The sequence below is a fragment of the Ambystoma mexicanum genome, chromosome 10, assembly GCF_040938575.1.
Source record: "Ambystoma mexicanum isolate Mex_15411 chromosome 10, UKY_AmexF1_1, whole genome shotgun sequence".
Taxonomy (NCBI): Eukaryota; Metazoa; Chordata; class Amphibia; order Caudata; family Ambystomatidae; genus Ambystoma; species Ambystoma mexicanum.
In genome coordinates, this window is record NC_090932.1 from 159,412,125 (window position 1) to 159,426,915 (window position 14,791).

Consider the following 14,791-nt stretch of genomic DNA (forward strand, 5'->3'; position numbering starts at 1 on the left):
TAGGGACAGTTTGAAAAGTTTTGTCTAGTTTTTCCCCATTTAACATGATGGGAGTTCCACAAGTTCAAAAATCTCCAATCAGCGGAAAGATCGAAGTCGGAATGAGGGGCCAGACGATGAGGAGGCCGGGACACAGCGGAAAAGATGGTCGGCAGGGGCCAAATAACTGTAAGTGTAACTCAACTACCCCGAAATGTCGTCTAATGCAAACATAAAGATATTGACCTGGAACGTGAGGGGCCTGGGCTCTTACCTACGCCGTAATAGAATCAAATCCTATTTGACCAGAAAGAAAGTGCAGATAGCGCTACTGCAAGAGACACACTGCACGGCGGAATCACTGGCGAGGTTGAGGGAACACTGGGGAGGCCAAGGGGTCGGAACTTCGTACTCCAAATATGCAAGAGGAGTATTTACCTGGATTCACCCACAACTCCCTTTCCATCTAATTAAGTCGGAGACAGACCCAGAGGGGAGGTTCGTAATACTATGGGGCAGACTAGAACAAACAGAAATCTGCATAGTCAACTCTTACCTCCCTAATACCAACATCCCATCCCACTTAAACTCCATGTACGCTAAGATTGCACCATACAGACATGGAATCCTTTTCTGGGGGGGAGACTTCAACTGTGTCCATGATACAAAACTAGATAGGTCCCTCCCGCACCCAAAGGGACCTTCAGCGGCCACAACTGCCCTCTCCCTACTAATACATAGGTTGCACCTATCAGACACCTGGAGAGAGTGTCATCCTGACACCCGGGGTTACTCATATTTCTCCTCCCCTCACGGTCTCCACACGAGGCTAGACTATGTCCTCATAAGCAATGAACACTTGCCACAAATAGCCGACGCCCAATATCTGGGCAGAACCATTTCCGACCACTCACCACTCCTGGTAGACTGGAACCACACGGGCCCCAGGCCTCCCATTCCAATGTGGAGAATGCCGATAGATGCCCTTGATGATCCAGTATTCAGAGATGACCTACACGAATTTATAGAGAGCTTCATTGAAAGTAACACCGGAAGCGTGGACCGAACAGGCACGATGTGGGACGCCCTAAAAGTAGTGACAAGGGGGGAAATCATAGCTAGAGCAGGGGGCATTAGGAAACAACTTAGAGGCGAGCTGAACCACTGGGAACAGCAGATTGAACAACTGGAAAGGGCCCCGGCTATCACGGAGCAGAGAGAGATCAACCTCAAAGAACTTAGAAATAACACTACTTTAGCATGGGACAGGCTCGCCAAATTTGACTATGCCACCAAAACCGACAGGATACACACTGAGGCAGATAAACCTGGTAGAATGCTAGCTTGGCTCTGCAGGAAAGAACACCCCAGACACACAATCACGGGGCTACAGACTGAAGATGGAGGGGTAGCACAGACACAGCAAGCCATAAACAAAACCTTTAAGGGCTTTTATGAACACCTTTACTCCCACAAGGATCAGGTTCCCCTAGAGCAAATCATGAACACTCTGGAAGAAATAGGGCTCCCCAAGATACCCCCGGAACAATCTGAGGCCCTAGATGCAGACATTACACCCGAGGATATCTCAGAGGCAATTAGATCACTAGCCACCCGTAAGACTCCTGGGAGCGACGGCCTGCCCACTGAATTTTACAAGGCATATGAGTCCACCCTAACGCCCCTCCTACACGAGGTCTTTCGAGAAGCACATGAAATAGGAATTCTACCCGACACCATGAGGGAGACCCTCCTGATCCCGATCATTAAGCCTAATAAGCCCCCTGATAGATGCGACTCTTACCGTCCGATAGCAATCCTTAACTGCGACGTGAAAATCCTGACGACAGTATTAGCGAACAGATTAGCCAGAATCATAGGGGATGTAATACATGAAGATCAGTGCGGCTTCGTACCAGCCCGAAATACTACCATGAATTTGCGCAGGGTGCAACACGTTATTGCCCAAACTGTAGACTGCACAGAACCGTACGCCCTGTTGTCCCTTGATGCTATCAAGGCGTTCGATTCGATCTTTTGGGAATGGCTAATAGCAGTGTTGGAGGAGTTTGGCTTCGGCCCAGGGTTCATCAGGTGGATCAAGATATTATACACAGAGCCTAGAGCCAGAGTAAAAACCGGGAAACATATATCAGAGGTTTGGAACATATGCAGGGGAACCAGACAAGGTTGTCCTCTCTCCCCTATGCTCTATGTGCTGGGACTAGAACCCATTGCTATCTACTTCCGTAAACAATTTTTCGACTCTGGAATCCGGCTGGGCAACTCGGACCACATTATCTCCCTCTATGCGGACGATGTTTTACTATTTGTCAAAGACCCATACAACAATGTGCCCACGATGATGGACGTCCTCGACAATTTTGCGAAGTTTTCAGGTATACAATTCAGCCGAGCAAAATCCTGTCTTTTCCCCCTAGCAAACCTTAAAGGAACGGTAACATCGCAACCTCCCCTGGCGGGAATAAAATGGGAACACACCTCGTTCAAATACTTAGGGTTACACATAATGCACTCCCCGGAACAAATGCATGAACACAACACTAAGGCTGCTCTTCCCGCCTTAAGGAAATCTATGGCCTTCTGGGCGAAACTTCCCCTATCCATGATGGGCAGGGCCTCCATAATCAAAATGATCGTCCTCCCTAGATTTTTGTATGGGTTCCAAAACGTACACTCCTATATCAAAGCATCCTTTTTTCGCCTAATGGAAAAGATGATAAGAGACTTCTTGTGGGGGAAGGGAAGACGTAAGATAGCACTTACTACCTTATCATTACCGTACACCCAGGGGGGAATCCAACTCCCAAACTTCGAAAAATACTATCTGGCAGCTCAACTTGGCTTTATCACCAAATGGCTAGCTGACGATGCCACCTCAGAAACACCACTCTTGCTGCCACTGATCTCCCCGTTGTATATGAAAGAACTTCCCTGGGCCCCCGCCCACCTGATACTTAAGGCTCCAATGTTGGTCACTCTTGGCCGCAGAGTCTGGCGCAGGGCTGAAGCCCTTGCCCATGCCAAATACCAATACTCCCCGAACATACCGCTGATCTCGAACCTATGCAAAACCCCCGAGGACTTACAGCATCTCAGACACTGGGAACAAAAGGGGATATACTCATGGGGGGACCTATACACAGAGGGGGAGTTCAAAGCATTCAAAACCCTCCAAGAAGAAAACGATGTTCACGCTGGCCAGTTTCTGTGGTACCAAAAATTGAGATCTACTGCAAGAACCAAATGGCCAACATGGCCAGAAGAACCAGAAACAAGCCCCCTGATCACACTACTATATGAATTGGGTGAGCGAGGAAGACCGGTGTCTCAGATCTATGGCCACCTAAGCGACACCCCCAACCCACGCAGCGCTAGCCTGAAATCCAGATGGGAAGCAGATATAGGCCGAGAACTATCGGATGGCGAATGGGAAAGGGCCCCAACATTTCCTAGGACAGTGTCTAGAAATCATAGATTTAGACAAATACAACTGAACCTCTTGCACCGAACATACTTAACCCCATCCAGGCTAGCCAAACTTCACACAACTCAGAGTTCCAAATGCACATGGTGCGAAATGGACAATGCGGATCTCTTTCACACATTCTGGCACTGTGCCAGGACACAGTCCCTGTGGTTCTTTATTCAACAAACTAGTGCGAAACTGGGGCTAACCAGATACGAATGGTCTCCGGCGGTATGCCTATTGGGCACATATCCCAGACCAGCAAAACTAAAGCACCTCGCCAAATTAATGGACATCATGTGCATCCTGGCAAAGAGGACAATCGCAATGTCCTGGAAGAAACCATCGGGGCCTCAACAGAAAATCTGGCACAAGGAACTTAAACGCTGGGTGCTAGCAGAAACAAAAGCCTGGGAGCAAAGTGTGGCCAGATCCGCAGAAGCCTCGAGCATGACCTTAGACGCCTGGAAGGGACTCACAGACCCCTTGTTCTACCCCTCCGACGATAAGCCCCCATGAGCCGACATGAACCCACTATAAGAAGATCCATAGACTAAATGGGAGCCCCGGAAGCGGTCACTTTTGGCCGCTTGTAGTCCCGACCCGAAGCCCCACCCTTCCCGTAGGGTTTAACCCCCCTTTACGCCCCCATTTGACACCGGATTCTCAAGAAACAGAAACTGGAGATAGTTAATGTTTTAATGTTTTAATGTTTCAATGTTTTAATGTTAAAGTTGCTAATGTTATTGATCCGAGATGCTATGCAAGTCGTCCTCTAATGGCAGTTGAGATAACTGCCCTGTGGTTGTACTTAATAACAAATGCCAATAAACAAATTTTAAAATAAAAGTATATAATTATTTATTTAAAAACACACTTGCAAAAATACACTGGCACTAATATGTCAAGCAAGTTCAAACACAGTCACTAGAATATATACACCTCCATAATTAATTATTTGACCAGTCTAGGTTAGTACACCACTTATTTAGCAAAACAGAGGTGAGCGCATAACCATAGATGGCACTCCAATAATTATTTAAAAAGGGAGAGAAAAGGCAGAAATAGGAAAACACACAATACCAACACTTTTAAAGAACCACAGCAAGTCAAGAAAGGCAGTGTCTACTGTAGAGCAAAAAGTTCATAGGCCAGGCCCACTCTTGGAGAGAGCAAGGCAGAATGTGCCCAAGATCACACAGTGGAAATGCACTAAAGGTATTTGCAGGAAAGTCAAAAAGAGGTGGGATAAAGTTAGAAAGGTAATGTTAACGGGTCCGAGGTCATCCCAGGAATAGAGAGTCAAGGATATACGGGACACCTTGAACAGTCTGTTGCAAGGGAGACCAGGCGGGACATAGTACCTGAAATGGTGAGAAAGCTCCAGCGGGGGCAGTTGTTCCTGGCAGCGGGTGCAAGTCAGTGCTTCATCCAGGGGAAGAGAAGATCTCGACGTGGAGGAGAGCTGGAGGTCGTTGCACTGCCAGGGAAGAAACCAGCCGTGGAGTTTCCCGGTCAAAAGGTACTACCCTTTTATTTGCGGTAGTGGTGAAGAGTGGCTATCCGGCCGCCGGGGCGCTTGGCACAGGCGATTCGACCACGAGACGGTCCAGGAAGGCGAAAAAAGGCGAACTGGTTGGTCCCACCAGCTCAAAGGGAAGAAGACTCTCCTGGAAGAAGATCTTCTCTGTCGTCGGGAAAGTGGTGAGTTTCGTACAGCAGGGCTCCACCGGTTGTGTCATCGTTGTAGATGGCTCAGCTTCTCCCCTCTTCGGATTCTTTAGGTCCTGTGGCGACTTCTGAAGTTCCAGTCCCCAAAGCCCTGCTTTTATGCAGCAAAACCCCCATTCACCAGCCTAGCTGTCAATCAAACATGCTAAGTGGTGAGCTCGGAGGCTCACCACCGGGCCAATCACACAAGAGTGCGACTTGAGTTGCCAAGGCAATTCAGTCCAGGGTGCCTATTCCCCCTCCCACACATCCTGTAGACCCTGACAGAGTGGCACCACTTTTGGAGGCTCCTGTAAAGAAGCCCGCCAAAAGTGGAACAAAGGGCTCGACTTGGGTTGGAGTTACAGAGGCGAACACAAACGCCATTTTAAAAACAAGTCCTGGCAAAAAGACCCAACCGGGGAATAAATATTAAATAAATAACCCAGCGGTATCTTTAACATTGCACCAACAAAGTGGTGCGTTTAAAATGAATGGGAAAATCCCATAGGAAATATTCCGGTGGAATATTTCGCGTGGTAACCACTGCCACCAGCCAGAAACTCGACAAGGGGGGACTGGACAGTGCCTCCTTGAAAAATAGACCCAGGCGCAATCGAATTACCCCTACCAGAACTTCCACAATATGATGGTTTGTACTGGTTCTGTTCACAATTTAAGACTAATAAAGTCAATGGTGACTTTACATGCCCTGGGAGTCAGTAGTCAGTCCCAGGGTATGGAGTCTATGTTTGGGGGTCACTCCGACACCCCTGTGTTACTGCACTGAGGGTGCTGTGTAACACACTTCCCAAAAACACATGAAGCCCTATGGAGTAAAAGACCCATAGCCCATAAAACACATTACAAAGTCAAAGGACATTCTCAAATCATGCCTAAGAGTGGGAGAAAAAGAGTCTCACTCTTAGCAGGAGAAAATTTTTTAAAAAATTAAACAAAAATCCAGCAAAGCAACTGGGGGACTTACTAGGTTTGGGAAATTAGCCTTTTCAGATAATTCTCCCTAACACTGTTCTTTGAGCATAAGGCTACTCGATTCTTAGGGCTGGACTGCATAAGATAGGGATTGACTTCGAAGAACTGCCTAATGCAATATCTGTGTGAAGAACTGCCTAATGCAATATCTGTGTTGAACTTACCTCTTTTGTTACAGGTTGTGTTTATTTTCTCCCCTTTCATCTGCATTAGGCTAAACACATTTTGTATATATGTCAAACAGTGAAAAGCGTGTGTGGCAACTGTTTATTATTACTGTGGTTTATTTGTGTTTTATTATAAAGGTCATAATAAATTTATTTTTAATATACATCTGTCTAAGAGTAATCTGTGGAGTTTTACTGTTTGTGCTCACTGCAGGCTTCCTATCACTCTCATCCCTCCTGGCCTACAGCCAAGCTACTTTCGATTGGTCTGGTTTGTCCAGAAGGTTCCCCTGTTGCACTAAACTAGGGTGGCCTCCCACACCTCTGCCTACCAGGTCAGAGTTTAGAAATCCATCTTTACAGTAGACCAAGGAGTCTCTGAGAAAGGCAAGGACTTAGAACGTCATACTTTGAGACAGAACCACCTGTGGTGTGTGACACCAAGAGCAAACACACTTTTTGTCGATATCCTAGGCACACTGTTTACTTTAGACTATACCCCCATTTGGTTATAGTTCTTTTTTGGATATACTTGTTCTCCTAGATCCTTTAGGTTTTTATCAAACCCTTATTGACAGAATTGTAATAATAAAATCATCTTGTTTAATCACAAGCAGTCAGTGTCACATGTGGCATTAATCAGCCCTACCACAATGTGCCTGATGTTATGCAATTGTTTTCTTTCTTTTCCCTGCAGCCAAAACACACCAAAATCATTCAGTTCATGCAGTGTCACTGCTCTTCAGAATTTTATTCTGATGAACATGCCTGTGTGCATGAGGGACAAACCAGAAGCAAAAGATCTCGTAGCTCCTCCAGTCTGTGGAAATGGCTTCACTGAAATTGGGGAAGACTGTGACTGTGGTTCCCCAGAGGTAAAAAGAGCTTCTTATTCACTCATGTAAAACGTATGAAAATGCCTGTGGCTCTCCTCAAAATTAATTTGGGGACTGCGCTTGCTTATCTTTCAACTAGCATTCTGCTACAGGCTGTTTTCCCAGTGCTCCAGATAGGATTTTGAAGTGGGAGTATTTTACTGCCTATTTTTTTAATTGGAGAGTAAATACATATTCAAGAGAGTAAAAATTAGTTTTCTCCTTCAGAAGGGAGTAACAACTATCTGACATCTTCCATTGCATGCATAAAGTTATATCTGTTTTTGAAAACATTTGAAATAAAACAGTTGTTTATCAAACCTCTCTGGGTTCGAATTATGTATTACACGTGCGGAAAGCATTCTCCCACAACATAACTTGTATGTGCGTGCTATCCTGCTACCGGCATTACTTCTCTGCCTTTCACTCCTACTGTTGTTGCCTGCCACTGACTGTTTCACAGTTTCTCAGTCATGTTTTGCTATCTCTCCTTCCCATTGCTATGTTTTCACTGCCTCTAATGTTCTCTTGCTCTGCCTATCACTATTTCACTTTACTATGCCACCCGTTGTTACAGTCTGTTGCTTTGTGTCTGACACTCTTCCTCTCCTGTCTCTGCATCCTGTTATTGGTGTTTCTATCCTCTGTCATTCTGTCTCAGTTTTGTAACTCCAATCTCTCTCTCTCTCTCTCTCTCGCAGTGTCTTGCTCACTCCTCTTTCTCTGCCTCTCATATTACTCTTGCTCGTTCTCCTTTCCCATTTTCTATATTACACTCTCCCCTCCTGTTGATGATCTTTCTTCAACTGTCGCTTAGATTATGTTCCTTCGTTTCTCTGTCCTGCTTTTTTCCATTTCTGTATCCCCCATCTGCTGTTAATCTGATTCCTTATCGTCCTGAATCTCAATTTTTCTTTTGCTCTGCTCCTATTCCTCACTCCTGTTGCTCATGTCTCTCTCGGCTTTATCTCTATTTTCTTATTCTCACTTTCCTTGTTTTTAAAACGTTCTTTATTGTTTTACATAACAGTTAAACATTAGTCACAGTGCCAATACCAACAGTAACTCCCCCCCTCCCTCCTCCCTACTAGGTTCTTAGTACAGCGCATAGGCTATTACAAATGCTTGTCTATTCACTCTGTTTTATTTAGCATCACTAGGTTTGTTCACATGTCATGGAAACCATTATGTCATTGTCCAGGTTCACCTATGTTCATAGCTCAGTGGATGGCATTAATTAAGAGCCATGCTCCATCTTGCCATGTACCCCACTGCACATATTTAACATTCTCATCCCTAGTGGAGCATCTTTCCAATAATGGATTAGGTCACTTTATTACATGGTTTCCCCATCTGTCAGCATGCTTCAGCTCTGAGTAATGCTGTCGAAAAAGGGGCCAGTAGTCAATCAGCCTGCTACTGATTGGGAGCGTTGATGCATATCGGGTTTCTCTTTGCCCGCATATACATGAATTCCAGCCATCTCAAAAAACAAGGTGCATTACGTTTCCTCCATGTTCTAGCTATCATGTATCTTAGCGTCACCGTGGCCATCACCAGCAGGTTTCCTTTCCTGCCCGATCAATGCCAGTAGCCATGACTACGATGTGTAGTTCCATGATGTAGGTAACATATCAGACATTGCCTCTTCGATCTTCCCCCAGAAGGGTCTAATATGTGGACAAGACCAGGCCACGTGGTAGAAATCAGCAGGGTCCGCATTACATCTTTTACAGGCGGGGTACCTCTCAGGGTAGAACCTGCACAAACGGGCCGGTGAGTAATAAGCCTGATGTAGAACTTCATAGTGTATTAGTCTAAACCGGTTATTTAGGGACAGGGTGTGTGTCTGCATGCAATGTGTTTCACTCTCACCGTTCCCAATGACTTCTCCCAGGTATTCCTATATGTCTGCCCACCCACCACCCTCACTCCTCTGACTATCCTGTAAATGGTTGACACCAGTTTCTTGGTGGACTGTGGATTGAGCAGGTATTGAAGAATTGGGTGGGGGCTGGGGCCTCGGGGAACTCGGGCCATTTGGATCTCAACACCTCTCTTAGTCTAAAGTACAGGAGCATGGTCACAGCGGTCCATTCACCTTTGGCTTTTCTGATATCCAACGTTATGAACTGCTCATCCTGAATTAGATTCACCAATGACTGGACCCCAAATTTCTGGAAGTATATCTGGAATGCTATGTCATGTGTGAGCGGGATCCGCATATTTTGTATATAGGGATGTCCGGGGAGTGGCGGGGAGTGGCAGGTCCCAGAACTGATCACCCAGTTAATCTGTTCACAGGCTCTGCATGTCACTTCTATAGGTTGGACCTCAGTTCGTGGCACCTTTTCCCGGGTACCCCAGAGCATCCCGACTAGGTCGTTCGGGATCACAACTGCCTTTACCAGTAAAGAATGAGGGAGGTCGGCGGCAGGAGCCCTCCGCCCACAGTGTATTGGATCTGTGCTGCCTGCAAGTATAAGTATAGGTCAGGATATTCCAACCCGCCCCGCTCGTACGGTAGCGTGAGGCCTACCAGCCCAGACTAATCGTATCATTAAACTTTTGACCCAAGACCAAAAGTGCGTTGGAGGCCAGATGGGTACATTATTGAAGATTTAGAGCAGTTTGGGCAGGGCAACCATTTTAGCTAGTGCGATGCAGGCCACCTGGGAAATCGGCACAAGGGTCCACGAGTCCACTCTGTGCTCCATCAGTTCCAGAGCCCTCACATAGTTTTCTCTGTAGAGATCTCCCACTGACAGGGTCACAAGGACACCCAGATATTTTATGCCGTGAGGGAACCAGTGGAAGTTCTCTCCTGCATCTGTTTGTTGGAAGCCTGGGTTCAAGGGCAGCATTTCCGATTTGTTCCAATTATTTTTTAATCCCGAGAGGTCTCCAGATCTACTTATCTCTTGCATCAGTGGGGAAAGGTTCAGTCTAGGATGTTTCACGTACAGTAATATTCCATTTGCATATATGGAAACAACACTAAATGCGAATGTCGTCGTATGCCTCAGTGTGCGTGGAATTCTCGTATATGACGGCCACCAGTTCCACTGCGAGGGCGAACAGGATCGGTGAAAGGGGGCACCACTGGCTTATGGAGCACTGTTACCAGGGCAGTTCTTGTGGAGTCTGGGAGGGTACCCGTGGACAGGGCGCTTTCATACATTTCGCGCAGATAAGGGAGCAGGTAGTCTAAGTATGTTTTATAGAATTTGTCCGTTATTCCATCAAGCCCCGGGGCCTTTCCATTAGGTTTGCGAATCTCTTCATCCGTTATGGGTGCATTTAAAGTCTTCCCTTGGTCAGGGGTTAGCCATCCCAGGGCTATCTCATCTAGGTATTGTATTATAATATCATGCCCTTGGTTGGAGCGGGATGTATATAGCCAATTATAATACTCACGGAAAGTGCTGTTGATCCCTACAAAGTCTTTAATGAGTTACCTGTTCCGGTCCTCAACCTCCATAATGGGCGTCACTTGATGTTCTTGTTTAACAGCCCATGCTAGCATATTGCTGGGGCGGTCACCCTCCCCATACCTTGTCGCAGCAATTGGGTCCCCCAGAAATCTCTCCTTCCTGATTGCCAATTGGAGCAGTTCCTCCCTTTGCGCTCTCAAGGAGTTGCACACCTCAGCCGTATCCTAGGTCCGCTGCTGAGTCTCTAATTCCTTAATAGGTCGCGTCCAGCACCTGCATGGACCTAGGCAGGGCTTTCAGCACTCCCCCTTCGTTTGATATACATCATCCCCTGACGTATATTTTAAAGGCCTCCCAGGTCACACCCTGGATCGGGCACAGAGCCCACATTGATTTGTAAGTAGTTCTGTATGTCTTGGCCAATTTTCCCCCGGAATGCGACGTCATCCAGTGCCCTGTTCCTGAACCGCCACTGCAGCTGTATCGGGGCCCCATCAAACCAGCAATGCGGATCAAAACTGGAGAGTGGTCCGAAAGGGTTCAGGGGAGTATGTTAGCCTCCACCACACTCCTAACCAAGGGGGGATGGGTCGCAATGTAATCGATTCTTGAGGAACTACTGTTTACGCTAGAGAAAAAGGTGTATTCCCTATCTGTAGGGTGCTTTTTTCGCCATACATTATGCAATTTGTGATACTTAGCGATAGCGGACCACGCCTAGGCTGCTTGTGGTAGTGTTTGCTGCGCTGTGGAGGACCTATCTAGTTCTAACGTGAATGCCATATTAAAATCGCCTACCCAGACGATGTCATAGTCTGGGAACTTGTGGATATGATCGGCACATTGGTGAAAACAATCGGGGGAGTCAGTGTTTGGTGCATATATGTTTATAAACAGGAGCTTTGATCCAGAGACTTCTCCGGCTAATATAATACATCCCCTCTGCTCATCACAAATCTGCTTGTGCAGCTTGAATTCCAAGGAGCAGTGTATGTAAACAGCCACCCCCTGCAGTGTGTGGTGTAAGAGGAGCAGTATCTGTGGACACCCCAGCCCGCCAACCTAGGGAGGGTCGCTTCCCGAGTCAGATGCATTTCCTGGAGGCATAGTATGTTTATATTATGATTCTTGCTACAATTCGCTATTAACCGGGCTTTCTTCTGGTTAATGAACCCGCGTATGTTCCATGACATTATTAACAATATGCTGTCCGATTTCTTCCGTTTTAGGTGTTTCCATGGTGCAGACAATAAAACGGAGTTCCTTGATTTATAGATCCGACATGGTTGGTTTGTACATTGGTCCATGGGCGGTGCGCTACCATTGTATATTGCGTGGATTGGAAAGTTCTCTCTTGGGCAGAACTCTGATCCGAGCCCCACCCTGTCCCCAATACAAACTAGCTCAAATGTTCATTATACCCAACCTCAGTAACCACCCTCTCCACCCACGCCAGAAACATAAACCTACCGCCCCCATTTCCAACCCCCTTCCCAAACATTCCTTATTAACAAACCCTCAACTACTCCCACAGTATCTGCGGATATCTGGTTGCCACGGGCAGCCAGTGCGCTCCTCATGGCGGCGGCCACCGTACGCAATTCTGTGGTCCCGTCCATCACCCCCGGAACCTTCAATGTAAGCTATTGAGGCAGTTGTGCAGTGATTCATGAAAGGATACATGGGTGCCTTCAGGGCGAGTGTCAAGGCGATCTCCCAGGGTCAGGGAGATTCATAGCGAAGCGTTCAGCCACTTTCAGAGAGGTGAAGACGATCGCTGAGCCGCTGTGGAGCACCCTAAGCATAGCCTGGTAAATCATAGATTACTGTACTTCCTTTCTAAGGAGGATATTCTTTACAGACTGAAACATCTTGAATTGTTCCTGTACCGATGGACTAAAGTCTGGAAAGAGCCAAATTGTGGCAAACCCCCACCCCAGCTCCTTCTTGTCCCTGGCAGAGCAGAGCAGGATATCCTTGACACGATAGCAAAACATTTGAGCGATTATGAGGTGTTCCAGGGTCCTCAGGAGGGAGTCTCGCTGCTAGCGATCAATGTGCTTGTTAAACCATGTACATGTTCATGAGTGGGGGGTCCCCCAGGACCTCTATAAGCAGTTTCAACACAAACTTCTCCATGTTGTCAATTGGCGTGGATTCCGGTATTCCCAGAATACAAATATTGTTTCGCCTGGATCAGCCCTCTAGGTCCTCGTTCTTTGTCACCACTTTCTTGACAGTTTGCTGTAGCTCAGCCACTTCCAGCTGAAGAGTAGCCACTTTATCTTCACCCTCACCTATCCTTTGTCCTGCCTCTGACATTCGACCGCACAGCCTATTGATTTGTATGGCAGAAATATCGACCTTGCAGGTGAGGGCGTCGATCTTTGCCCCTAGGTTGTCCGTGCTACTCTTCAAGACCAGCAGGGTCTGGTTTAGGGCGGTCATATCTACTTGGACTGGCGTGTGGTTCTGGTCTGGGGGCGGGGAGGGCAGTGATTGATCTAACCGTGCAAATTGGTCCATTTCTGCCTGTTTTTTGGGATTGACTATTGTATTGCCGCCGCTGCAACCCACTGCTTATCCAGAGCGCTGTGCAGGGTCTAGTAGCGTGCTGGTATGGTGAGTAGCCGGAGGCCCCGGATGAGCGAGGGTCATTCCGTCAGGGCAATGTCCAGTGTTGCCGTAGGGTTGTGTGGCAAATGCACACTCTTTAGTGGCCCGGGGTATAGCAATACGTGTAGGTCTATGTTGGGCCTTGTTTAGGAGCACTCCCCATGGAAAAAACATGTATGTTAAAATGGGGTCGCACAGGGGATTCCCTGCACTGTCCATTGGGGTGGCTCCGCCTTTATCACCAGCATCGCCTCCTCAAGGGAGGCAGTAGGAGGTGTTGCAAGTTGTGTTATAAGTCTGAACTATGCGCTGTGTGTCTTCTTTCTTTATGGGCTACGAGGTGTTCTCCATTTCAACTTCAATGCAGGGCCTTTGATGTGACTGTTCATCGCCAGCCACATTAGTTCCACGGCGCAGTGTACCCAGGATCCTGCAGCTTCCGATCCTTTCCCCCGTCACAATTTGATTCCCCCAGCTGGCGCTGACAGAGGGTACAAGTCGGGAGATCTACACGTTCCAGGGAGGCCTCATATGTTGGTGGCTATAAGGGTGCACTGAGCCTACAGCCCGGGTAACTGTAGGCTGCTGACTATAAGTAGGAGGAATATTACACACTGCACTTTTTGTATTTTCTAGATGCCTTTGAACATCGTGGTGGGGTGTTGTAGGGTGCTGATTGTGAGGTACCTGGCCCCAGGATGTGGGCTGGAGTTTGGCTGCCACACTCGGCGTCTTCCTGGCAAGGCTGAACTCTCCCCAGGGAACCAGCGGAGCCGTGCACTGAGGTGGCGTTCCGCTGGGGTTGCGTGGCTGCGCTGACAATGGGCTATACCTCCCGCTCCATTGTTTGAGGCTCCCACTCCGCGCAGCTACATCCGGAGGGTCGCAGCAGCAGGAGGGACCTCACCTACGGGCGTCGATGGTATTCATCAGCTTCAGATGTATCCGGGCGCTTTCAGAGGAGAAGTGCTGACAACGGTCCCCCTCTGCCTTCCACCCCGGTCCGTCCAGGAACCACCGCGGGCAGATAGGTGCCACACAGCACGGCAGTCGCACTGCCCTTGGGGAATCGGAGCTACGCGCCCCTCATGTACTTCCATGGCTAGGTTGCGGGCCGTCGCTGCAAGTCCTTGTCACCGCCGCAAACTCTGTCCTGGGCTGACCCCTCTCTCAGCAGGCCTCACGGGGGCCGGGATGTTGGCTCGCTGCAGTGTTTCTCTTCACTCGCCTCACAGCGGTTCTGTTGCGGGCACTATGATCCGACGCTGTCTCCCGTAATCACAGATCCATGCCACGGGTTCCGGGGGAGAACGAGGCCACAAGTTGCAGGATAATTAAGAGGATATTAGTGCCATTGACAGAGCTTTTCAGGCAGCGGCCATCTTCTTAGCCATGCAATAGCGCCCCCTCATTTTCCTTGTTGCTATACCTTCTGTAGCTCCTTGGTCTCTCATCCTATTCTTGTACTACCTTCTGTTTTGACAAATCTGTTATGTTCTCTGTTGTTCTGTCTGTCCTGCCCCC

The 14,791-nt window shown here is 47.9% G+C and overlaps 1 protein-coding gene across 1 annotated transcript in view; it reads left to right on the plus strand.

The window, feature by feature from the left end:
- Window positions 1-14,791, plus strand: part of LOC138492838 (zinc metalloproteinase-disintegrin-like batroxstatin-1) — a 1,052,270-nt gene that overhangs the window by 621,549 nt on the left and 415,930 nt on the right. The window contains exon 6 of the mRNA XM_069620180.1: window positions 7,040-7,217. Within this exon, the coding sequence (XP_069476281.1) occupies window positions 7,040-7,217 (178 nt within the window). The remainder of the gene's footprint in view (window positions 1-7,039; window positions 7,218-14,791) is intronic.